The sequence below is a fragment of the Chroicocephalus ridibundus genome, chromosome 14, assembly GCF_963924245.1.
Source record: "Chroicocephalus ridibundus chromosome 14, bChrRid1.1, whole genome shotgun sequence".
Taxonomy (NCBI): domain Eukaryota; kingdom Metazoa; phylum Chordata; class Aves; order Charadriiformes; family Laridae; genus Chroicocephalus; species Chroicocephalus ridibundus.
The window spans coordinates 3,528,817-3,552,133 of NC_086297.1; the positions used below are offsets into that span (position 1 = coordinate 3,528,817).

Sequence of the window (23,317 nt, forward strand, 5' to 3'; positions counted from 1 at the left end):
GCGTCCCTCGCACAGGGAGCATCCCTTGCATGGGGAGCTCGCCCGTGTTGCTCGACTCCCCAGACCTGCTCTGCCCTGCGTCTCTGTGAGCTCCGCGTCCCAGCCCGGGTGGGAGGAAGGTCTCTCTTGCACAAGCCGGGATGCCTCGGGGCTGGAGCCGGACTGCAAATGAAGGGCAGGATTTGTCCAGCCAAATGCAGACCCCCCCTCTGCCCCTGTGCCAACATCCCCACCTTAGCGGGGTGTCGGGAGCCCTTTTGCTGCCCAGGGAGGGGACGGGCACCCCTGGGTGCTGCGCTGCCTTCGGCGCCAGCTCCCAAGTAGGTCAATGAGTCACCTGCCAGCAATGCCCTCTGCTCCCCGCCAGCCCCGGGGCTGCCGTGACACGCCGAGGCGGGGACAGCACTTCTGCCGGTGGCCACATCTCGGGGGGCGATGCCACCGCAGCCTCCCCAGTTTCTCCCCAGCCCAGCGGACGGGCGAAGAGGGGCTGTGGCTCAGGGTCACGCACCCCCATCTCAAACCAGTCCCCAGATGCACCTCCTGCAAAACGCTCCCTCTGGCAGCCCCAGACCCTTGCTCACGCCAGGGTGAGGGTCTGGGCACGTGCCTGTGTGGGGCTCCGAGCCCCTGCCCTGTCGGCAGCAGGGTCCTGCGGCAGATCCCACAGCCCCCAGGGAGCGAAGAGCCCCCGGGCAGGGAAGCGGTGCCAGTGCTGGCGCTGTCAGCAGGCTGAGCCTCCCCCAGCCCTCGCTCCAGACCCGTGCTGTGTGCTGCCCGGGGGGTGACGGGCAATGGAACCCCAGCCCATCACCCGGATTTTCCTGCCAGGCCTGAAGGGCAGAGCAGGCAGCGGGGGTGGCTTCAAACCAGGAGAAATCCCAGGCGCCGGTGATGCCAAAAGCATGGGGTCACCTCCCTCCTCCCCTATCCCACCACTGGGTCCCCCTTCCCTCCAATCCCACTGCTCCGGGATGGAGACAGAGAGGGATACAGCCATCACAGCTCCACGCACTGTTCTGCGCCCTATCCCGGCACCGCAGCCTCCAGCACCCTCTGCCCGGTTCCTTTCCAGTGCCGTAGGGGTGACACAAGCCTGGCCGGGCCAGCAGGACAGACGGACACATCCCGCCGCAGCAGGGTGACAGAGACGTGAGACGGGATGATCCTCAGGCTGTTTATTGGCATCTCCCTCGGCTCAGCCCTGGTGCCGCGGCCCCGCCGGGCTGGTGCCTGGCTCACCCGTAGGCACTGCGGGGGTTTTGCTACGCAGAGACCACCAAAACGGCCCCGGACCCCCCCGGGCATCGCCACCCCTGCTTGCCCCTTATCCTCCCAGGCCTCTGCACAAAACCCCATTAAAAAAAAAATTCCCCAAACCACCAGAAATGCAGAGGGGTGGCTACGGTCACCGCATCGCCCTTGCCAGAGCCCCGGCGCAGCCTCAGGGTGCAAAATCATGGCGGGGGGGACATCAGCACCGCTTGCACCCCGGCGGGGCTCTCCTGGGGTTTAAGTCCTGTGTTCTCCTTGGGGGGGTGCTGTGCTCGACCAGGCACTAACGAGGGGAGGAATTAATTGCCCCCGGGGTTCCTGGCGCAGTGGCTGCCCCCTTCTCCCAAAGGCTGGGGGGGTCCAGGGTGGGAGTTTCATGTCCAGAGGTTTTAAGATCAGCAGAGCTCCTCTTCCCCTCTGCAGTCGGGGGTCTCTGTGTCACCGCTTGTCCCCACGTCCTGGGGGAGCCACAAGTGGAGGGGCCGGGGTTTGGCATGGCCAGAGCCCCCGCACCCAGCCCGGCAGCACCCTTGGGATCCCGGCCAGGCCGGCAGATGCCAGGGGCGAACTCTGGCGCCAAGCCCTGGCACCCCGTACCCATCCATCCCTCCGCAGCCGAGGAGTCCGGAACGCAGGAAGCTTTGGCTGAAAAGAGGAGCTGAGTTTTGCTCCCCAGCCCCAGGGAAGGCACCCGGCGTTCTGCTCCGGCGCTGCCGAGAAAGTGAAACACCTGCGGTGACGCCGAGCCTGGGGACGCTGCCCGCCATGGCACCAGTGCCATCCTCAGTGCCCCGTGGCCCTTCAGCCTCTCCGCTTCCTCCTCTTCTCCCCCTCACCGCTTTTTTCTATTTTCTTAATTTCTTGGGGGCTTTTCTTTTTTTTCCTTTTTTTTTTTATATATATATATTTTTTTTTTTCCTCCTGTTTGTTTTCGCTTCTGTTTAAATATCAAACGAAAGAAGAAAATCCAGCGATGGGGGCTCTGGAGCCGGGGGCCAGGCTGCTGGGTGGGCGGTAGAGGGTACCGGGCTGGCTGGGGGGGTTGCCGGGGGTCTGGGGGGTGGGAGTCCTGCTGGCTTTGGGGCGGAAGAGGCTGCCCTGCTGCGTGGAGGTGCTGTTGGAGAGGGGTGCGTGGTCGGGCTCCCCCGAATCGCTCTCGGTGTAGCTGTACGCCTGCGCCCGGGAGATGCCCTTCTGCTGCCGCCGCCAGGAGTTGTAGTAGGTGGGGTCGCTGATGTAGTGGTTGACGAAGGAATGGGCTTTCTGGTGGCCGGGGTCCACCTCGTACTCGCTGTCACTGCCCTAAAGAAACGGGATGGGATGGGGTCAGTAAGGGGCATCACCCCCCAGCCCCAAAACTAGGCTGAGCTTTCCCCGATGCTCCTTTGGGGATGCTGGCGAGCGCATCCCAAAAGACTTTAAGGGGCTGGGATGGCTGCGGCACCGCTGGGGTGTTTCTGCCTCTTGCCAAAGTAAAATAAAACTTCACACAAAAGGCTTGCGGGGGCCCTTGGGGGGGCCGCCCCCGAGGCCGTGATGCCCCAGGGGTTGGCGGGGAGGGTGTTTTTGGGAGGCGGGTGCTGGCGGCCCTGCCTCCCCGCTGGCGGTAATTGGATTCAGCTTCCCCTGGCCGCGCACAAAGGGGCCATTGAGGCGGGGGGAAGCTGCTCCGCGCCAGCTCCAGCTCCCGCCGCTCTTCACAGCTCCTCAAAAGCCACTCCAGCCCCGCCAGGGCAAGAGGGAGCCGAGCCGGCAACCGCCCCGCCAAGGCAAAAGAAACAGCCGGTGCAGGCAGCAAGGGGGGGTCCCCGGTCCCTCTGCGGCTCAGGGACAGCGCAGGGACCCCCAGGACCTTCCCCTGGGCTTCAGCCTCATCTTTCCAGATGCCTCCCAGCATCCATCCCGGGGGCAATGTCCCCCTGCCTCCCCGGGGAGCTGCCCGCGGCCACGATCCCGCCCGGCCACAGCTGCCCGTTTCTCCCGGAGGAGACAAAAGTGCCATTTTGCAGCGTTGGCAGAGCCGCGGCTGTTGCCACCAGCGACCTGGCAGCAGGACAGTCCCCAACCCCGCTGCTCTCCTGTCCCCAGCAGCCCTCGGGGACCCCCCGCAGTGCCACATCCCCAGCACACGGGCCGGGGGGCTGTGCCAGCTTCACGCTGGGGCTGTGCCGCAAATCCACGGGGGATGCCGCTGCCTAAAAGCGGGATGGGGCAGGGGAGCGGGACCAGCATTGCTTTTCCCAAATGTGCACCAGGATCTGCATCTCGGTGGGCAGAGACTAGGGCTCCCAGCACCATCCATCCTGACCCCCCCGCCCCGGGTCCCCGTCCCTGTGTGCAGCTCCGGGTGCTCACCTGCGAGTCGGAGACCTCGGAGGGCTTCTCCGTCAGGCTGCTGCTCTCGGCGGGGATCAGGTCGTTGTACTTGGTCACATCCTCGTCTGAGTAGTGGAGGCTGCCGGGGCTGGGCCGTGGCGGGGACCTCCGGGAGAGGCCGGGGCTCAGCACAGGTCCCCCCTCGGGGATGAGCCCAGGCGACCCCCGGGGCAGGATTGGGGACCACCCCCAAGCCGTGCCAAGCCTCCCCCTTGGCTTTCAAGGATTCCCAGCTTTTCAGGCTGCTCAGCATCCCGGCACATCAGGGCTGGTGCAGCGGCTGCAGCTCATGGCAGGGGGGACACTGGGCACAACAGGGTCACCCCCCAGGGGTGCCAGCCCTCCCCAGCCCCATGCCCATCTCACGGGGAGTGCACGATGGAGGGATGGGCACGACGACTGAAAAAACTCCCCCCTGCCTGGGAAAGGGGCTGTGGTGTGGGGGGGTCCTTACCGGGTGTAGATGCCGTTCTTCCGGCAGAAGGAATTCTTGACGGAGAGGCGCCGGTTGTTGAGCTCCAGGGCGGGGAAGCTGCCCTCGTCCAGGCTGACCATCTCGCCGTGGCTCAGGGCGGTCGCCTTGGAGCCATTCCCTGCAGGATGGGATGCTCAGAGCCTCCCCGGGCAGCACAGTGGGGGGGGCCCGCACCCTGCACAGGACCCCGCGCAGGGGGGCTGCGGAATGGCCCAGGGAGGGTCGTGCCGGTTCCGGCGTTGGAGAAACCAAAGCCTGAAGCCTGGGGATGCCATGAGGTGCCAGTCCCGGGGCAGTGGCCGTGTATTAGCCCCGTGGCCAGCGCCGCCGGCTGTGCCGAGCCTGCCCGCCTTGGCTCACGCCCTGACCTGCCTCATCGCCTCCGGCTCTCGGCTCAGCCGCTCTGTTTGCTTAACAAGGAGGACTGGATTTTCCCCACAATTTGAGCCCTTGATACAGCTAAGAAAACAGAACTGTGTTTGACTAATCCCGCTGACCTCTGCCGAGCCCCCGGCCTGCCCTGCCTCCGCAGCTGACAGCGGGACAAGTCGCTTATTTAATCTTTAGCTCCCAGCACTCTTCGGGAAGCCCGCAGCATCTTTATCGGATGTCACCGTGTCTCCGGAGGAGCCGTGCCCCGAGGCAGGCTCCCACCGCCCCGCTCAGACCCCAAAGGCAGGCAGGGAAGCCCCAGAGAGGCTCCTACGGGGTCAGGGCTCTGCACCCCCCTTCTGGCACCCCGGAGGGTCCCGTCAGCACCCACCACACCCCCAGCACTCACCCGAGTCTGACTTCTTGGCGTACTTCTTGCTCTGCCCGCGGATGATGAGCACAAAGACGAGGAGGAGGATGAAGATGAGCCCCACCAGGGCGATGACCACTAGGAACCACCACTCCTCGTAGAAGGGGTTGGTTTTCTGGGCTGGGGGACAGCAGGGAGGATCAGAGGGGGACAGGCGTCGGGGGCAAACCAGTATATATAGTTCCTTGGGGAACTTTGTGAGACCTGGATCCATGCAAGGGAGCAGGTTAAAGGGGGATGGGGGGGGCTTTGCAAGGGGAGGGCTGGCAGATGCTGTTGGCAGCAGGATCTGGGGCTCTGTAGGAGCCAGGCAGGGTTGGGGAGATGGGTTTCAGTGACGATGTGCTGGTTTCAGCTGGGATAGAGTTAATTTTCCTCCTGGTAGCTGCTGTGTTTTGGATTTAGTATGAGAATAATGTTGGTAACACGTATTGCTTTACTTGTTGCTAAGTAATACTTATACTAAGTCAAGGACTGTTTCAGCTGAGAGGGAGCACAGGCAGGACAAACTGTCCAAAGGAATATTCCATACCATAGACACCGTGTCCAGTATATAAACGGGGGTTGGACAGGGAGCAGGAACCCACGATCACTGCTTGGGACGGGCTGGGCAATCCGTCACTGTGTGGTGAGCAATTCCATTGCATCACTCATTTTGTATATTATTATTATTATTATTTTCTCTTCTGTTACTGTTCTATTTAACTGTCTGTATCTCAGCCCACAGGTTTTCCCCTTTTCTCCCTCTTCTTCCTATCCCACTGGCAGGGGGAGGAGTCAGCGAATGGCACGGTCCGAGTTGCCGGCTGCGGTTAAACCACAACAGATGGCCACGAGAACAGAGCAACACTGGGACTCTCCCCCCCCCGGCACGGGGGTGACAGCGTCCCCCAGGGGACACCCAGGTGCCGCCCCTGCTGGCTACCTGACACGGAGGGGGAAGGCGTGCTGGGGGTGCCGTAGCCATAGTCGTTGACGGCGATGACGCGGAAGTCATAGCTGACCCCCTGCTTGAGGATGTCCATGCTGAAGGTGTAGGAGGTCACCTCCTTGGGGATGTCTTTGATGAGGATGTCCCAGAGCCCCTCATCTGGAAGAGAGAAGGTGCCTGGGAGGGGTTACCGGCTCTGCAGGACTCCGCAGGGCGAGAGGCTGGTCTCCCTCCATCCGGGAGTGTTTGCCCTCCACCATCCGCCCGTCCCTCCCGGCCGCGGCAGGCACGGAGCTCACTCCCCGCAGCATCATTAAAAAGCCATAACGATGCACGCGGCTGATCGATCTCCTGCCCCCACTCACAGATGAGGCCAAAGCAGCTCCCTGGGGACCTGCTTCCCCCACAGCCCCCCGGCAGCCCCGGCAGCCCCATGGCTCAGGGTAGCGGGGGTTTCCCTCCCAGGTGCTGCCCCACTGCACAGGGAGCGTCACCGACCCCCGTTAGCGATCGATTGGGTCGTCTGAGCTGTACTCTCTGCGGCAGCGAGAAATCATTAGCCCGGGGCTGCAGGAGAGAGCATGGCCGTGCCTGATGGCTCCCTGCCGAGGGGATGGGGAGTCCCGTTTTGGGATAGCCTTGGCACCCCTCAAAACCCTTTGCCTATCTGGGGGAGCGTCAGGACCTCCGTGCCCACGGAAGCAGCAGCATCGATGGGTGCTGCCCCGTGGCTCGCCAGCCCCTTTCCATCAGCCCCAGGCAGCACCCGCTTGGCAGCGCGCTCCTCGTGGACCAGCTCATGGCCAACACCACAGGCACCCGGGTCCGAATCCCCAACCCAGCCTGACAGGTGACCTGGGAGAGGTCAGCATTCCCTGCCTCAGTTTCCCTTTCTCCTGAACCCAAGGCACCACCAGTGACAAGGTGGGGATGGAAAGCAGGGAGGAGCTGCCGTACCTGAAGGACGGGCTTCGATGACGTATCTGGTGATGGGCCCTTGGCCGGGGTCCCCACTCGACCAGTGGATGGTGATAGCTGAGCCATAGCGGGAGATGAAGGGCTCGCCGGGGGGACCGGGGGCACCTGGGGACCCAGAGCAGAGCTGGAGGTACAAACTGGCATGTGGCCATGTCAGCCCCGGTGGCACTGGGTGAAATGTCCCCATGTCATCTCCTCCCTCGCTCTGGCACGGCATCCCACATGTCCCCCCGTACCTTCCCCAGGCCCCGTGGTGATGTTCGCCTCAACGTCTGGCCCGTAAGCGAAGGTTTTGGCTCGGATCCGGAACCGGTACGTCACACCCTCGGCCAGGTCCTTCACCTTCATCCACAGCGGGCTGTTCCCCTTCACATCCACCGTCACGATCTTACTGACACCTGCAGGGACGGAGGCTGAGCCGGGTGCTCGCCGGAGCCCTCCCAGCTCCCCCCAATGCCCCCAGCCTCCCCCCGGGGTCCCTGCCATGCCCTCACCGTCCACGGGCATGCAGGGCTCGTAGACCAGCCTGTAGCCCTCGAGGATGCCGTTGGGCAGTGGTGGCGGCTCCCAGGACACGTTCACCGACGTGGTGGTCAGCTCGCTGAATCGGATGGAGCCGGGGGCGCTGGGGGCTGCGAGGAGTAGGGTGGCCAGGATCAGGTCGGCGCTCCCAGGGGATACCCCCAGCACCCAGCCAGCCCCTCTCCCTGCCTCCACCCTAACGGGGCTGGAGCACTCGTCACCAGCACCTCACACCCCCTTGGTGCCACCCCCCTGTACCCCCATCCCCACTGCAGCAAAGACCCTGCCAGGGCTCCCCCCATGACAGGGGGAACGAGCCTCATCTCTCTCCTCCCAAGACCTTCATCTCCGTGTCCCCCCAACCCACAAACTCTCCTCCCAACCCACAAACCCTCTGGGGTGAGCCCGGGGCTGGTATCTGCTCGGGATTGCAGAAGCTGGGATGCAGCTGGGATGAAGGGCCACCAGCCAGACACCACTGGAGCTGGACCCACGGGGACACCTCCCCACAGAGCCCAGGGGCAGGAGGGTCTGGATGGGACCGGGGAGAGGGAAGGGCTGGGGGCAGCCATGCCACGGGCCCCACCTGCCTGCTGCGTCCGCCCCTTGACGGGGGGGCTGCGGGGCCCGTCTCCTGCCGCGTTGAAGGCGGCGACGCTGACCCAGTACGAGGTGTACCCCGTCAGGTTCTTCAGCTTCACCCCGTTCTCGGGCAGGAAAAGCGTCTTCACCCGCGCGCTCTCGTTCTGGCGCTGAGCCTCCCAGAAGTGGATCTGCAGGAGGAGGAGGAGGGGGGAAGGAGACCTGGGTGATGCACGGATCCAGTCCATCTCGCCTTCCCCAGGCCCTTTGCTGTGCCCAAACACCCCCGCAGCCCTGTCCGGGCTCCTAAGCCCCCGTCCCACAGTGGCTGAGGGCTCTGAGCCTGCTGGAGGGAAAGGAATGGCGCTGAGCATCAGACGTGAGCCCCGCTCACAGCCGGCTCCGGGCCCAGCACCGCTGCGCTGCCGAGCGAGCACCCTGAGATCACCCTTGAGCTGGGCCTAATTCTCAAAGGATGGGGCCGAGCAGGAGGAACCACCATGGACGTGGCCAAGGAGGTGTCTAGAGCACGGGGCTGGGCATCCCGGCTGCATCCCGGCTGCATCCCGGCTGCATCCGAGGACCGACGACGCCACCTGCCGCCCCGCGGGCGCTCAGCACCGGGATGGGACACCCGGCATCTCCCTGGAACACCCGGCATCTCCCCGAGACACTCGACATCTCCCCAGAATCCCTTCCCCAACGGCACGCATAGCGCCTCCCAGGGCACCCAGCATCTCCCCAGTACACCCAGCATCTCCCCAGTACACCCAGCATCTCCCCGCACCCAACACCACACAGAGCGTCTCCCAGGAGAGCTCATCACCCTGCAATGACACCCAGCATCTCCCCAGTACGCCCAGTGTCCCTGAGCCCCGGCTCGGTGCCAGCTCCCAGGTTTCGGGGTGCGGTACCTTGTAGCCCTGGATGTCCCCGTTCTGGCTCTCAGCGGGTGGCGGTTCCCAGGTGACATCCAGCTGGGTGGCCGTGGCCGCCTGCACTGCCACGTTCTGTGGCGCGCCAGTGGGCACTGTGCCGAAGGAGGGGGACGGTGTGATGGCCTTGCTAGGACCAGGGTGGGGGAAAGCCCCCCCTGGATGTGCGGGGGGACGCTAACTTGTCTCGGCACATCAGGGGTGTTTAGAGGGGATGGGGGCCACAGGATGTAGGAGCAGAGGGTCCCAGGGCAGTGGAGCCCCCTCCCCGTGGCCCCCGGCCGTGGGCAGCCCCTCGCGAGGCAGGGCCGTGCTGGTGGACTCACCCGCTTCACCCACGAACACCTCCTGGGGGGGGCTGGGGGGGCCTTCGCCCACAGCGTTGTACACGCTCATGCGGATCTCGTAGCGCCGGTGCTTGCTCAGGTCTGGGTGGGGCGGAAAGGGGAGAAGGGGTGAGCTCCCTGTGGCCGGCGGTGTGGGGGTCCTGCTACCCCCAGGGGACCCCGCGGAGCCCCCCTGGCTGGGGAAGAGGGGGGTGTCCCCAAGGAGCAACAGGGGTCCCTGGGCACAGGGTGTTTGGCTCACCCCAGTTCACCCCACAGCACAGGCAGGCGCAGGGGAGGGATGTAAGGGGGTGGCAGCGAGGGGGGACACGCACGGGGGTGGCAGGGAGGGGCAGGGGGAGCGGTGACTTACTGTCCAGTTCATACTGGGTGAGGGAGACCTCGCTGAGGTTGTGCACGGCGTAGACGGCTGGGCGGCACGGGGCAGGGAGAGCAGGCAGCGGTTAGTCCCGCACACAGCACGGGTGGGCTCCCACCTCCAAGCACCCACCCCAGCACGGCTGCCCACCCCAGGGTGGGCCAGGGGTCCCCCGCAAGGGTCCTGTCACCCCCAGGTGCCAATGGGGCTGTCACAGCACCAAGGAACCTTTCCATCCTCCAGCCCCATCCCCCGTGCGGCACGAGCCGGGGCTGGGCATCGGGGTCTCCACGGGGGTCTGACCACAGCTGAGAGCAATGGACGGGGCAAGGTCCGGTGTTGGGCTCTGCCTTTGTCACTCGCGTCCCTGCTGTCCCCAGAGCGGGGTCTGAGGATGGCAGCACACCCAGACACACACAGCGGGACGTCACAGACACCCATGTTAGGTGCAGACACGTGGACACCCAACGCTGCAGGGACGCGGCGGCTGAGCACAGCGGGACTAAGCCAGCGACATTGCACACAAGCGCGTTAGGGACCACGGACCTGGTGGCATGAGGGGGACGGTGACAGCTCCACGGGGCACAGCCTGACCCTGACAGCTCCAGGCTGCCACCCGGCAGAGGCTGTGGAGCGCCGGGATGCCGCCCTGCCCCGTCCTCCACCCGCCACCGCTGGGCCACCCTCCCCGCCCCCGCAGCCACACATCCCCAGGCTCGGTGGCACCTCGAGCACTCACGGGTGAGCTCGGCCCACGTGGCGCCGGGGTTGCCGATGCCGCGCAGGGTGAAGCCGCGCAGGCTGTCGTACACCAGCTCGCGGTACCGGAGGCGGAAACCCAGCAGGATCCCATTGATCTTGTCCTCGGCCGGGGGCTGCGTGGGGAGGACAGAGAGGGGCTGCTCTGACCCGGGCACCCCGAGATGGCGGTCCCCAATACGCCCCGGTGCCACCTCCTAAGGGGGCGGGTGGCCGGTCCCACAACACCCCCAAGGCAGAGGGGACAGTACCTGCCAGCGGATGAGCACTGACGTGGTGGTGTGCGGGGTGACGGAGAGGATGGTGGGGGCTTCCTCTGGGGCTGCGGGGAGAAGCGGGTGGTGAGGGTCCAGAGGTACCCTGGGCACAGGGGAACCCCCAGGCATGGGGGGACCCCCTCTCCCTGCCCCAGGAGCCACTGACCCGCCTGCAGGGTGGTGAGCGACTCCGACTCCTCGCTGTACTCGCTGTCCCCGATGTCATTCGTTGCCTTCACGCGGAACTTGTAGGAGGTGAAGGGCTTCAGCCTGGGTGGGAGGGGAGCGGGATGGGGACAGTGAAGCCAGCGGGTGACCCCACGAGCAACCCTCCCTCCCTCCTTCCCGCAGGGCACGTTGGCCAGTGCTTCCCAACCTTGGTGCCAGCACTTCTCATCGGATGGGGAAACTGAGGCACGGGGCAACCACCCGAAGCAGAGCCCATGGTTTGCCCGGCTCCCCATCACCCCAGCGGCGCTGCTGAGGACCAGCCCGTGCCTCACCTGTCCACGATGAAGGTGGTGGCGTTGCGGCTGACGGAGGCAGAATGCAGTGCCCACTCGCCATCGGGCAGCTCCCGGGTCTGCACCGTGTAGTAGCGGACGGGGGAGAGCCCGTCGCTGCCCGGCTCCCAGGAGAGCAGCACGCTGCGGGCTCGCACCTCCTCCTGCCGCGCCAGCGGCTTCCCGGGGGGCTGCGGACGGTCTGGGAGAGGCGAGGGGCTGGGAGCACTGCGGGCACGCCGTGGGCACACACAGCACCCCCCACCATGGGACGGACACCCCCCTGCCGTTACCTCTCTTCTCCGTGGTCACCACGAGGGCTTCGGCCGCCTCGCCCCAGCCCTTGCGGGTCTGCGCCGTGATGCGGAAGAGGTAGGTGGCCTCGGGCTGGAGGCCGGTGGCCGTGTACTGCCGGGCGCTGGGCTCCAGCACCTCCGCGGTGGCTGCGGTGGCCGCGGTGGTGTTGAGGCAGTGGGTGACCTGGTATGCTGCGGGGAAGGGAGCGGCACGGTGGGGCTGGAGGAGGGGACACCATGCTGGGTTCTCCTTCCATCCCTGCCCACGCACGGGGCCAGCCACGAGGGGGTTTTGGCTCCTTGCGCTGGGGACCTCAAGCAAAGCCCGTGACCCATCCCAGCCCGCTGAGTGGGGAAACCTCAGCCCCGGGGGCAACGGGCTCCAAGATCCTTGGGGGATCTTAGGGAGATGGTTTCTGCCCCCGCACCGCGTTGATCCCTGCTCCCACGGGACCTCTGCATCCCTCTGCAGAGCATCCCGGCGTGGCACAACCAGGATGGCTCCCTACCTACCCAGGATGATGCCGTTGGGTGCCGTGGGTGGCTGCCAGACGAGCCGCACCGAGGTCGTCCTCACTTCGGGGAAGAGGATCCCCACGGGGGGCCCAGGCACTGGAGGGGGGAGAGACGGGGTTCACCGGGGGGTGCACGAGTGTGTGCAAAGCACCAGGCCCTGTGCAAGCAGGACTCGACCCCGTGCACCAGGAATGAGAGCCCTGGGTGTCCCAGTCAGGGGGGGGAAAAGGGATTGCACCAGGGAATAGGGATGGGATGGGACAGGGAGCCATTAGGCACCCAGGGGACCCCCCAGCCCATTCGGGTCCCTCTGCCCATCCATCCGCTGTTACCCACCGTCGTCCAGCGTCCGCTCAAGGACGGGGGGCCGGCTGGGCACGCCATCGCCGATCCTGGTGAAGGCCAGCACGCGGATCTCGTACAGCGTGTACTTGCCCAGCCCACTCAGCTGGGCGCTGTGGGAGGCATTGCCCTCCGCCAGCCAGAACTGGACACGCGCGTCCGAGTCCTTCTCCTTGTACATCACCTGCAACAGACCCTGTGTGACATGGCCGGGCAGAGACACAGCCCCTGGGACGCCCCTGGCATGGGGCAGCGTGGCCAGGGCTGGCACATATGGGCATCATCTCTTGGAGGTGGCACAATCGGGACCTGGCAGTCTGCAGGGTGATTCCTCCCAGGGAGAGCCGTGATTCCCCGGTCTGGGGCTGAGGCTGGCAGGGCACGGGCAGGGCTGCGGGCGGGCAGGGCCACAGCGCCGGGGCTGGGGTAGGTGCTCACCTTGTAGCCCAGGATGAGGCCGTTGCGGTCTGCCCCGGGGATGTCACTCCATCGGACCAGCATGCTGCTGGAGGAGGTGGCCAGCGCCGACACGTTGCTGGGGCCAGAGGAAGGCACTGGGGGGGGGGCGATGAGAGTGGGGGTCAGTGGCCGGATTCAGCGAGGGTGGGTGCCCAACGCCGTGGGGTGGGCAGCGGTACCTGATTCCCGGGTGCGCCCCACCACAGCGTGGCTCCAGGGCCCCGTGCCGATGGCGTTGAAGGCTTGGACCTGCACCCGGTACTCGGTCCACTCCTCCAGGTCCTCGATGGTGTACTCCCGCTCCACGCGGTCGTGGATGACGTGCACTGCCGGCTGCCCTCGCCCGTCCGAGCGCGCGTACCGGATCTTGTAGCCCACCGAGTCGGGGTTCCCGTTGTACTCCTGCTCCAGGAGGGGCTGGCCCCAGCCGGCAGAGACGGGCACCGTCACTGCTGAGCTCCCACGGCCACCCCAGCTCCGTCACCCCTCGGCTCCCCACCCTCCCACCTGCCCCCATGACCCCCCCCCAGAGCGACATTCCCTCCCCCTCACCATCCAACGCAGCCACAAGCTGGTCTCGCTGGCTGTCCGCAGGGTGACATTGGCGGGTGCCACGTCGGGGGGTGCCTGCAGGGTCTGGATCCTCCGGGAGGGCAGGCTGGGGGGGCTGGTGCCCACGATGTTCACCTGCCGCATGCGGAAACTGAGAGGGGAGAAGGGGGGGTCACGGCGGGGGGCAAGAGAGCTCCAGTCCCCCGAGGAGGACACCGTGGCGTGGTCCTGGCCACTCGCCTGTAGTAGGTGTAGGGCTTCAGGTTGGGCACCTCCATGGAGCGGGCGTCGGGCTCATTAGCCAGCTGGTGGACGAGCCCCCACTCTTCGGCCTCGCCATTCTGGCCCATCTGCGGGATGGGATTGGGGTGAGCTGCCCCCCGGCACCCCCCCACGCCCCCATCCCAATCCACCCCATACCTGTGCCTCCACCTGCCAGCGGGAGATGGAGGTTTTGCCATCGTAGCCCGGGCGAAACTGGAGGGTGACGGAGCGGGGTCCGATGTTGGAGATGCCCAGGTTGGTGGGGGCACCGGGGAGCTCTGTGGGGAGAGGGCAGGCTGGGTGGCACTGGCCACTTGTCCCCAGCACCGCCGGAAGCCCACCGGCATCCCCGTGCCACCATGCTCACCTGGTGGCACCCCCGAGGAGATGGTGGAGGAGGAGACCTGGCCCTGGCCCTTGGAGGTCATGGCAGCCACCTCGATGGTGTAGGTGGTGAGGGCGGTGAGGCCGGTGACACGGTACTCCAAGGTGACGTTGGGCAGGTAATGGGTCACCCGCGTGTTGGTGCGGTTGTACTCCTCCCAGGAGATCCGGTAGCCTGAAACGCACCCCGTGCCATCAGCTCCCCTCATCGCCCACCCCAAGGAGCTGAGCGGGGCAGGGGAGATGCTGTGGGGTGGGAAGGGGAGCAGGGGGAGATGATGCTGTGGGGTGGGAAGGGGACCAGGGGGAGATGCTGTGGGGTGGGAGATGCTGTAGGGTGGGAAGGGGACCAGGGGGAGATGCTGTGGGGTGGGAGATGCTGTAGGGTGGGAAGGGGACCAGGGGGAGATGCTGTGGGGTGGGAGATGCTGTAGGGTGGGAAGGGGACCAGGGGGAGATGATGCAGGGTGGGAGATGCTGTAGGGTGGGAAGGGGACCAGGGGGAGATGCTGTGGGGTGGGAAGGGGACCAGGGGGAGATGCTGCGAGGTGGGAGATACTGCGGGGTGGGAAGGGAACCAGGGGAGAATCCGCAGGATGGGGAGGGGAACATGGTGGGAGATGCTGTGGGGTGGGAAGGGGGCTGGGGTGGGAGATGCTGCAAGGTGGGAAGGGGGCCGATGCGGGAGCCGGGTACCCACCGGTGCTCCCTTACCCGTCAGGATGCCGTTCTTCTCCAGCGGCTCCTGCCAGCTGACCTTCAGGGATGTGTCCAGGATGTCACTGAAGCTGAGATGTCCCACGGGGCCAGGCACTGCCCGATGACGCCCAGGCTCAGCACGCAGCCACGCAGGAGCCCTCAGCACCCACGGGACCCCCTCAAGGAGCGAGCGTGGAGGGGGCTCCCCATGGATGGGGCTTCCCGGGCTCAGCAGCACCCCTTTTCCACATCCCCCCACCAGCAGCACCAGTGGGACCGAGTCCCCCATCCCGGGGCTGCTCCCCCCCTCCCCGGGAGCCGCGGGTGGGCAGGGTCCGTCCCGCGGGCGCGCAGAGCCTCCCCGTACCGTCCTCGTGGGTGCGCACCAGCTGGGGGGGGCTGCGCGGGCCGTCCCCCGGCGTGGTGAAGCACAGCACCGAGGTGAAGTACTCGGCGAATTTCCGCAGCCCCGCCACGTAGCCCACGTGGACGCTGTCCTGGAAGTTGGGCCGCACCGTCACCACCGTCGCCTCCTCCTCGTGCTCCGGCTCCCAGGCGATGAGCTGCGGGAGGAAGGAGCTGGGACGCCGACGCCAGGCACCTGTGTCCCCACCGCGCTCAGCGGCACCACAAACACCCTCCTCCTCCGGGCACCTCCAGCCTCCTCTTATTTATTTCAGAGTTGATTAAATATCAATTAACGGTGCAGGGAACGCTTGATGCCGTTAACAGCGTGTGTTTACCCCTACGAGCCGATACGGAGTGCGCGCTTTTGTGATTAACTCCCATTGATAACGGCGCGTAATCGCCCGCTCGCCTGCGTTTAAGGAGGGATGTTTGGGCATTTAATTGGTATTGTGCAAGATAGCCTATAGCAACTTAATTAAATACTAATTAGGCCCTAAAAATACTAATCAAAAATACTAAGTGGCATTTAATAAGAATGTTAAATATCCTACTTGCTCTGGTTATCTCATTCAGTGGCAATTAAATTCCCGAATTCCTTTTGAGTGGATTAAGAAACAAGTTTAATGTTTTAATTCAATTTAATTAATGTAAATTTGAATTAATTGCAATTCGGAATTAATTACAGAGCATGGGAGACTCCGAGCCCATGCAAGTGTTAAATCTCAGTAAATATTGTTTTAACAGTCAGGCAGGAACCAATTAAAATCTGGGCTTTCAGCGAGGAGGAGTTTTCCCCCTTGGCCGCCCCATTTTTGGGGAGACCCGCGGGAATCGCCCCTCACCTTGTACCCCTGGTTGATGCCGTTGATGAACTGGGGGCTGGGGGGGTTCCAGGTGAAGCGGATGGTGGTGGAGTTGGTGGCCTCGGTCTGCACGTTCCCGGGGGGCACCGTGGGGACTGCCGGGACAAAGGGACAGCTCGCAGCGGCTCCAGCTCCGCAAGGTCCCCTCCATCGGCTGGGTGACGGCTCCCCCAGGACGCTGGGCACCCAGGATGGTGCCCCAAGATGCCCCTGGCTGGGCCAGCCCCAGCAGGACCACCACATCCATCCTCACGCCACCCGTCCCCATCATCCCCATGGCACAGCCTGTCACTGCTGGGGTGAACGCCGAGCCCCTGCCCGTCCCTGCCTACCTCCCTGTAGCGTCCACTCGGTCACCTTCATGCTGTACACCCCCAGGCCGGCACTGTTGTACGCCGCCACCTCGATCTCGTAGTTGGTCCAGATGATGAGGTCCTCCAGGAGCAGGTTGTTGACGTCGGCGTTGGTGATGTTCTTGAACTGGTAGCCCACGGGCAGCCCCGCCAGGCAGTACCTGGGGACCAGGGGCTGTCAGAGCTGCCTGGGACACCAGGGATGGGACACCCACGCTCCCCCACCGGCACCTACCGGATGATGTAGCCCTTGAGGACACCATTCTGGTGGCTCTCGGGAGGTGGCTGCCACTGGATCATGATGGACTGGTTGGTGCGGCCGCTGGCGATGACGTTCTGGGGGGGAGCGGAGGGGGGCTCCTCGGGCAGGGACACCCTGGGGGGGACGAGGCAGGGGTGAGCACCCAGGGCCATGAGCCCCACCAGGACCCCCGGCCGTGGCTCACCTCTCCGTGTCCTTGCTGAACTGTCCCCTGCCCACGTCGTTCACGGCGCAGAGGCGGAACTGGTAGGAGCGAGCGGGGACCAAGCCCCGCACCACCACCGACGTCAACTCAGGGTCCACGCTGGCCAGCAGCACGGTCCAGGGCGCGTCTGCGGGGAGAGATGGGGACAGCAGAGTGGAGGACCCGATCTGCAGGACACCAGGGTCCCCTGCCCGGAGAATGAGTCCCGTGGTCCCCAAGCTCCCTGCAGCATCCCTTGCCCCCTGCCCTGGGGTGATGCTGGAGACCAGACTTTGGCCGGTGCCAGCCCAGCTGGGGCCAGCGGTGCTGGGGAGGCGGGAGCAGCCCCTTACTGTTTTCGGAGACCTCCACGACGTAGCGCAGGAGGGGGCTGTTGCCGTCAAAGGGCTTGGCCCAGGTGAGGTTGATGGCCCGTTTCTCCAGGGGGCTGAGGGCGGCCACGGGGCTCTCGGGGGCGTGGGGGAGCTGCCTGGACAGGGGGGGTTAGGGAGGGGGTGGTTAGGGAGGGGGGACAGCCCGGTGTGTGGGGTGCTCGTGTGGGGGTCAGGGGTCTCACCGGACGCGGAGGTGGGCGCTGCGCGAGTCGTTGCCCCCAGCCGAGACCACCTTGCAGGTGTAGGTGCCGATGTCACCCGACCACGTCTGGGAGATGTGGAGGGTGCCCACCTCGTCCAGCCGCACCCGCGGGCCGCTCTCCGGGCTCAGCGGCGTCCCGTCCTTCTCCCAGACGTACCTGTGCCGGGCGGGGGAAGGACACCCAGAAGTGCTGGCACCCTGCAGCCCCCCAAAGGAGAGGGGACCAGTGGTCCCATCGGCATGCGCAGGGCACCAGGTGGCACTGCAGGACCAGCAGCACAGGGCTGGGGATGGTGGCACCCACCATCTGCCCCCTCCCTCCCCAGGCAGGCAGGCAGCCAGGGGGTGCCCGGACCCCCTCAACCCGCCCACCTCCATCGTACGCACCTGACATCCACGCTGGGGTCATGGGTGACCCCGCAGCTCATGATGGCCTTGGTCCCCTTGATGACGCTCTGGTCCTGCGGCGGGTCGGTGATGCGTGTCCTTGCTGCGAGGGGACAGGATGAGGCACTGGCACTGCCCGTAGGGCTGCGGGGGGTGGCATCGGCAGGGGACAGCCCACGTTTGCACCCATCCAAACGACCAGCCACATGCCAGAGCCCATCCTCGGCATTCCCGGAGAGCTCCGTCCGGCACCACGCATGGCAGGAGGCAGCGCCCGCCACCCGCGGAGCTGGGCAGGGTCCATCCCGCAGCGTGCACGCGGGCAGGGCGGCAGGCAGAGCCTGGCCGTCACAGAGCTGGGTGACACGGGCGCGCTGGCGGGTGCCTTACCCCAGACGACCAGGTCGGCAGACGCCTCGTCCATGCCGCGGGAGTTGGTGGCCAGGCAGGTGTAGGTGCCGGCGTCGGCGAGGTGCGCGGGGCTGACCAGCAGGCTGCCGGACTCCAGCAGGGTGAAACGCGGGAGCTGCACCGAGCCGCTGGCCAGGATCCGCTCCCCTGGGTGAGACGGTGAGCCCCATCAGCTCCCCGGCCATCAGCCAAGCCTGGTGGCCACGGAGCTCAAAGAGGATGCCCCGGGGCCATGCAGGCAGGCAGGGATGGGCAGGGCAGATGCAGGGCTGGGGGGGCAGCCTTGCCCGCACCCCAGCGTCCCCAGTCCCTTTACCTTTCTGCCACGTGATGGCCGGGCGCGGAGCCCCCGAGGTCTCGCAGTTGAGGATGACGGACATGCCGTCAATCACAGTGCTGTCCTGGGGACCCCTGGTGATGTTGGGGGCGATGCCTGCGAGGCGGACAGACACACAGCCACCCCTGAAGCCCTTCCTGGTGCCCAGTTGGAGCTGAAATGCTCCCAAAGCATGGGGGGGTTCCCATCCCCATGAGAGGGTTCCCCAAGCTCCTCATGGAGCCCAGCCCAGGGGTCCCAGGCACATCCCACCCGCTGCCCGGGCTCCAGAGGAGGCGGGGGCTGGCACCTACTGGTCACGGCCAGGTACGTGGTGGTCTGCACCTCGCCCGCCGCGTTGCGGGCGAAGCACTGGAACATGCCGGTGTCGTCGGGGACCAGCCCGCTGATCTGCAGGCTGCCGTCTGCCAGGAGCTGGAAGCGGGACAGCTTCTCCAGGCGGATGAGGGCAGCGTCCTTGTACCAGGCCATCTCTGGGGGGGGAACACCTGCAAGAGCCGTGGCCATGTCAGGAACGGAGCTGTGGGGGCACAGGGAGGGAGGGTGAAGAATGGCTTACCTTTGGCTTGGCAGGGGATGGCCACCACCTTCTCCATCTCGGCCGTGATGTGCCTCTCCGGCTCCTTGACGAACTGCGGCGGCTCTGCAAAGGGAAGCCCAGCGATGAGCTGGGGTCCTCCAGACCCACCACCAAACCACCCCCCGCAGTGACTCCTGCCTGTCCCTTCCCCTCTCAGTCCCGGGGCTGAGACTGCCCCAACTCATTGCCTGGGTGGTTTCAGCTGCCCGCAGACCGGGTCTCACCCAGGACGGAGAGGTAGGCGCCCTCGGCCACGGCGGGCACGCTGCTGCTGCGGAGCACGGCCTCGCACTCGTAGTAGCCGCTGTCGCCCAGCGCGGGGTTGAGGATGGTGAGCCGGCGGCTGTAGTCGCTGATGCCGCTGGAGAGGGGCACCCCGTCCTTCTTCCAGATGATGTGCAGCTTGATCAGCGGCCTGGGGGGGCCAGCAACACGTCGAGAGCAAGCCCCCGTCGATTCCCCTACCTCCCTCCATCCCGCAGGACCCAGGAGCCCTGGTGGGAAGGGACCTGGGGGTGCCAAGCCCTGGGCCAGGCGATGCCAACGGGAGATGTCCCATCCCTGTCCCATCCGCCCCACTGCTACTCGCCTGGCGTTGGCCACGCACTCCATGGTCACCTCCGAGGTCCCGGCCACCACGCTGGTGTTCCTGGGTGGGACAATGATGGTGGGTGCGATGGGATCAGCCGGGCCACCCACGTCTGGGGAGAAGGAGGCCAGAGGGACAGCCATCAGCACCCATTGCCCCCTGCTCGCCCCCGGGGTGCTCCAGCCCCCAGTGAGGCTGGCGGGGCACCCAAAGCCCTGTGCCCACTCTGCCTGGTATGGAGAAGATGAAGGTGGCAGGGACCAGAGGGCCACGGGCTCTGCTCTCCTGTGGGAAGGATGGGCAGGTCCAGCCCATCACCTTGGCATCAGGGTGCCTTCACCGCTCTCCCTATGCCCTCTCCACTCAGGGCACCCTCCCGGCCCCCAGCCGGCGTGGCAGCGCGTGGCAGGGAGGAGGGAGAAGGGGAGTATATAAAGCAAAATGATTGCAACGATAAAAAACCCTCATGTAGGCGCTGTAAAAACGCGATCGGCTTGAAAGCTGCTGATATAGCTGAATCCATAAACATGGGCTCCAGGTTGTTTATTGCGCACCGGGACGGCGAGGTACAGAAAAACAGATTAATGGGGCAGGAGGGGAAGGGGGACAGGCAGAGCCCTCCGCGGGAAGGGATAACCCCCCCATGGAGCAGCGGGAGGGGAGACAGGATGAGAGTACCCGCAGGACTGATGTCACTTTGGGACATTTTCCCTGGGACAGGCTGTCACCACCTGAACCCCTCGGCCAGGTCCTCCAAGGGGACCGGAGGGATGGGGCCACAGGGGTGTCCCCCAGGCAGGGGCTGATCCTGGGCCGAGAGGGGGACATGGGGACGAGCGGGGCAGGGTGTCCCCCAGCAAACGGGGCTACATGGCACCATCCCGCAGCCCAATCCCGGGGCACGGCCGGATCCAGCCCCGGTGACGAGGACGGCGGGGGCGGCTCTGCCCGGGATGCAATTAGCGCCTGCAGCGCAGCCCAAAGCGCCTAAATAAATTTTGAGGCGGCTGAACTGTTAAGTCAGCAGAAGCCGGAGCCTCCGAAGAGATTTACTGCAAATTAAACTTGGGGGCGAGCCAGGCGGCGCAGGCGGGGGAGCGGGGCCTGGGGGGGCGGGGGCGATGCCCCCCACACTCACTGGCCACGGTCAGCGTGATGGGCTGGCTCGTCTTGTTGTCCCCGTTCTTGTCATTCACCGCCTGCACGTAGTAACGCCCCGCGTCCGGGGCCACCGTGGAGAGGATGACGAGGGTGTTCTCCAGCGTGATGGCTCTGCGGGGGCGAGGGGGCGGCGTGAGGCGGGGATGTGAACCCAGCAGGGACACCGATGGGGGGAGCTGGGACCCTTTTACCCCCAGCCAGCACCCACACCGGCCTCGGGGCACCCACATGGGACAGGCACGGCCCCCAGCCTTCCTCCCGCCTGCCCCAGGCACCAGCACCCAGACGGGGGGCCGGGGCCATGCTGGGACCAAGCCCCACACTCCTCCACGCCACACGGAGCACATCGGACAGTGCAGATTAATAGGTCTTTTTTATTTTTTTTTTACTTTTTTTTTTTTTTTTTCCTCCTACGGAACGATCTAATCTGCCGGAAACATAAAATGGTTTGGGGAATATATTTTTTACCATTAAATATGAGATAAAGGAGTTTTATCTCCTCAATCCTGCTTTGCAAATAGAAAGGAGACCAGTTCAATTCCTGCATAATGTGGGTTACAAATTCAATTCCCGCACGCTGCGCCTGCCAGCGTCGGGCTCGCGGCTCCGGCGGCACCGGGGTCTGCCACAGCCCCACGGGGACGCCCGGCACACGCCTGTGTGCCGTGCCCGGCTCTGCCACACACGCTGCCGCCCCGGTGCGTGCTGCGCCCCTTTCGCCCGCCTTCTTCCCTCTTATTTTCATTTTCAAAAAAAATAAAATCCATTTCCCCAGTGACAGAGCCATTTGTTGCCGAGCCTGTCTCTGGGTTTTAGCACGATGTGCTCAAGACGCCTGTTAAACATCCTTATTGCAAGGACAACAGCAGCTGAGGGAAACGCAGCCCCTCCAGATGCTGGGGGGATGCCGGGGGGGATGCCGGGGGGGATGCCAGGGGAACTCACATGCGGCTGCTGGGGGAAATCTTCCGTCCGTCACGAAACCAGGTGACCTGGGGCTGGGGGAAGCTGGCGATGCGGGGCGCACGGATGACGGCCGCCTCCCCGTGGGACACGCTCTGCTGCGTCTCGCTGTCCTCGAAGCTCCCCATGTCTGCGAAATGTGCGGGAGAGCCATGTCAGGGGCTGGGGAGGAGCTGGCAACGCGCCCGGGGACTCAGCAGGGTCCAGTCCCGTGTCCGGCTGGGGAGCAGGCTGGAGGCCACGGGGATGGGCTCCCCCAGGGGACGCAGAGGGGCTGCCCTGGGGTCTGCTCCCTGCTCGGCTGGGGCAGCTCAGCTGGCACAGGGCATGGGATGGTGGTGGGCATCCATCCCAGGATCCGCCCCTGCAGTACCCGGAGCTGCACAGCCCCCTCGCCCCCACGCCAGGCTGGGGACCCCTGCCCTGTGTCCCCCACCAAGGGCGGGGAGCAGCCGCAGTGAGGAGGGCTCAGTCCCGGGGCTCCCCGGCATCTCTCCCTGCCCCATCCCACGGCTCAGCGCTGGGAGCATCCCAGCACGACCTGGGCTCCACATCCCACTGCCTTCCTCCTGCCCGGCCGCTCGCAGGCTGGAAGCGCGCAGCGGTTGAAGAAAGCAGAGTGAAGCAGGGGGCAGGGAGAAAGGGGGGCGGGGCGGGGGGGGGATTTTTATTGACTTCCCTTAATTGCTGTAATTAAAAACATGTAAAGAATCTTTTTTTAACGACTTTGCCATTATCATTAGTTGTTAGCGCAGCTGCCTTATTAATTTCTCATTAGCTTCCTGATTTGTCATGGCTCCTCAGGAAGGGGTTTAAGGGGATGGGACTGGGGGCATCCCGGAGCGGAGGGGTGATGGAGATGGGCAAGTCCCCCGAGGCACAGAGCCACTGTCCCAGGGCACAGCACCCTCCCGTCTTGCCTAACCCCGCCGTGGTGCCTCCGCATCCCCCCCGGCCAGCGCAGACCCCCGCGGTCTGCCCCATCCCGTTCGGGTCTGCTGGTCTGCAGGATCCGTGCGGAGCCTCCAGCCCGGCTGCTCCCGGCCCTGCACGCTCCCGTTTGCTCTCAGTAACGATCACAAACGCTGGTTGCTTTAACCGCTCGACGCAGCCGGGCAGGAGTGGGGCCATTTTCACACCACAAAGCGTTTCACCCCTCCAGGGAGCCAGAGCCACCGGCTCGGATGCGGTGCTGGGGCTTTCCCGACCCCGGAGCTCTCTGCCTGCACCCCACGCTTTGTCCTGCCCAGGGGTTGCCCCCCCTGCACCCCCAACCACCACGACCCAACCTGCGGAGCAGCAGAGGCAGCAGCAGCCCTGTCCCTGCCAGCGTCGCCCCAGGGATGCTCCGGACTCGCGTGTGCTGGCCACGGGCTGCACCGCGCACCCGAGCCGTCCCGCAGCGCCGCGGGGTTGGGTGTCCCCCGCCGGTCCCCAAGCGGGGCTGTCACTTACAGGCCACCTGCACCTCGGTCTGGCGCTGCAGCAGGGCTCCCATGCGGTTGCGGACGATGCAGCGGTAGAAGCCGGCGTGCGTGCGGTCCAGCGACGTGATCATGTACCTGCGGGAGAGAGGAGCCACCTCAGCACACGCCACGACCGACCGCCAT

At 65.4% G+C, this 23,317-nt stretch overlaps 2 protein-coding genes across 2 annotated transcripts in view; one reads left to right on the plus strand and one right to left on the minus strand.

The window, feature by feature from the left end:
- The window catches only part of RPL38 (ribosomal protein L38), a 314,431-nt gene that overhangs the window by 196,888 nt on the left and 94,226 nt on the right, over nucleotides 1-23,317 (plus strand). The window lies entirely within an intron of this gene.
- The window catches only part of SDK2 (sidekick cell adhesion molecule 2), a 49,511-nt gene continuing 28,395 nt past the window's right edge, over nucleotides 2,202-23,317 (minus strand). Inside the window, exons 3-45 of the mRNA XM_063351978.1 lie at nucleotides 23,163-23,269; nucleotides 21,690-21,837; nucleotides 20,722-20,855; nucleotides 19,584-19,695; nucleotides 19,219-19,409; nucleotides 18,974-19,057; nucleotides 18,708-18,902; nucleotides 18,394-18,510; nucleotides 18,057-18,224; nucleotides 17,667-17,769; nucleotides 17,260-17,436; nucleotides 17,036-17,172; nucleotides 16,683-16,830; nucleotides 16,472-16,612; nucleotides 16,216-16,397; nucleotides 15,863-15,978; nucleotides 14,980-15,175; nucleotides 14,628-14,726; nucleotides 13,897-14,088; nucleotides 13,686-13,807; nucleotides 13,506-13,615; nucleotides 13,266-13,416; nucleotides 12,893-13,130; nucleotides 12,693-12,808; nucleotides 12,249-12,438; nucleotides 11,910-12,008; nucleotides 11,394-11,588; nucleotides 11,101-11,302; nucleotides 10,764-10,867; nucleotides 10,592-10,662; nucleotides 10,321-10,456; nucleotides 9,576-9,632; nucleotides 9,203-9,304; nucleotides 8,856-8,971; nucleotides 7,946-8,132; nucleotides 7,332-7,469; nucleotides 7,074-7,235; nucleotides 6,817-6,942; nucleotides 5,854-6,018; nucleotides 4,908-5,048; nucleotides 4,106-4,244; nucleotides 3,631-3,757; nucleotides 2,202-2,577 (exon numbers count right to left, since the gene is read on the minus strand). Coding sequence (XP_063208048.1) covers nucleotides 2,224-2,577; nucleotides 3,631-3,757; nucleotides 4,106-4,244; nucleotides 4,908-5,048; nucleotides 5,854-6,018; nucleotides 6,817-6,942; nucleotides 7,074-7,235; nucleotides 7,332-7,469; nucleotides 7,946-8,132; nucleotides 8,856-8,971; nucleotides 9,203-9,304; nucleotides 9,576-9,632; nucleotides 10,321-10,456; nucleotides 10,592-10,662; nucleotides 10,764-10,867; nucleotides 11,101-11,302; nucleotides 11,394-11,588; nucleotides 11,910-12,008; nucleotides 12,249-12,438; nucleotides 12,693-12,808; nucleotides 12,893-13,130; nucleotides 13,266-13,416; nucleotides 13,506-13,615; nucleotides 13,686-13,807; nucleotides 13,897-14,088; nucleotides 14,628-14,726; nucleotides 14,980-15,175; nucleotides 15,863-15,978; nucleotides 16,216-16,397; nucleotides 16,472-16,612; nucleotides 16,683-16,830; nucleotides 17,036-17,172; nucleotides 17,260-17,436; nucleotides 17,667-17,769; nucleotides 18,057-18,224; nucleotides 18,394-18,510; nucleotides 18,708-18,902; nucleotides 18,974-19,057; nucleotides 19,219-19,409; nucleotides 19,584-19,695; nucleotides 20,722-20,855; nucleotides 21,690-21,837; nucleotides 23,163-23,269 — 6,295 coding nt within the window. The 3' untranslated portion in view covers nucleotides 2,202-2,223. The remainder of the gene's footprint in view (nucleotides 2,578-3,630; nucleotides 3,758-4,105; nucleotides 4,245-4,907; nucleotides 5,049-5,853; nucleotides 6,019-6,816; nucleotides 6,943-7,073; nucleotides 7,236-7,331; nucleotides 7,470-7,945; nucleotides 8,133-8,855; nucleotides 8,972-9,202; nucleotides 9,305-9,575; nucleotides 9,633-10,320; nucleotides 10,457-10,591; nucleotides 10,663-10,763; nucleotides 10,868-11,100; nucleotides 11,303-11,393; nucleotides 11,589-11,909; nucleotides 12,009-12,248; nucleotides 12,439-12,692; nucleotides 12,809-12,892; nucleotides 13,131-13,265; nucleotides 13,417-13,505; nucleotides 13,616-13,685; nucleotides 13,808-13,896; nucleotides 14,089-14,627; nucleotides 14,727-14,979; nucleotides 15,176-15,862; nucleotides 15,979-16,215; nucleotides 16,398-16,471; nucleotides 16,613-16,682; nucleotides 16,831-17,035; nucleotides 17,173-17,259; nucleotides 17,437-17,666; nucleotides 17,770-18,056; nucleotides 18,225-18,393; nucleotides 18,511-18,707; nucleotides 18,903-18,973; nucleotides 19,058-19,218; nucleotides 19,410-19,583; nucleotides 19,696-20,721; nucleotides 20,856-21,689; nucleotides 21,838-23,162; nucleotides 23,270-23,317) is intronic.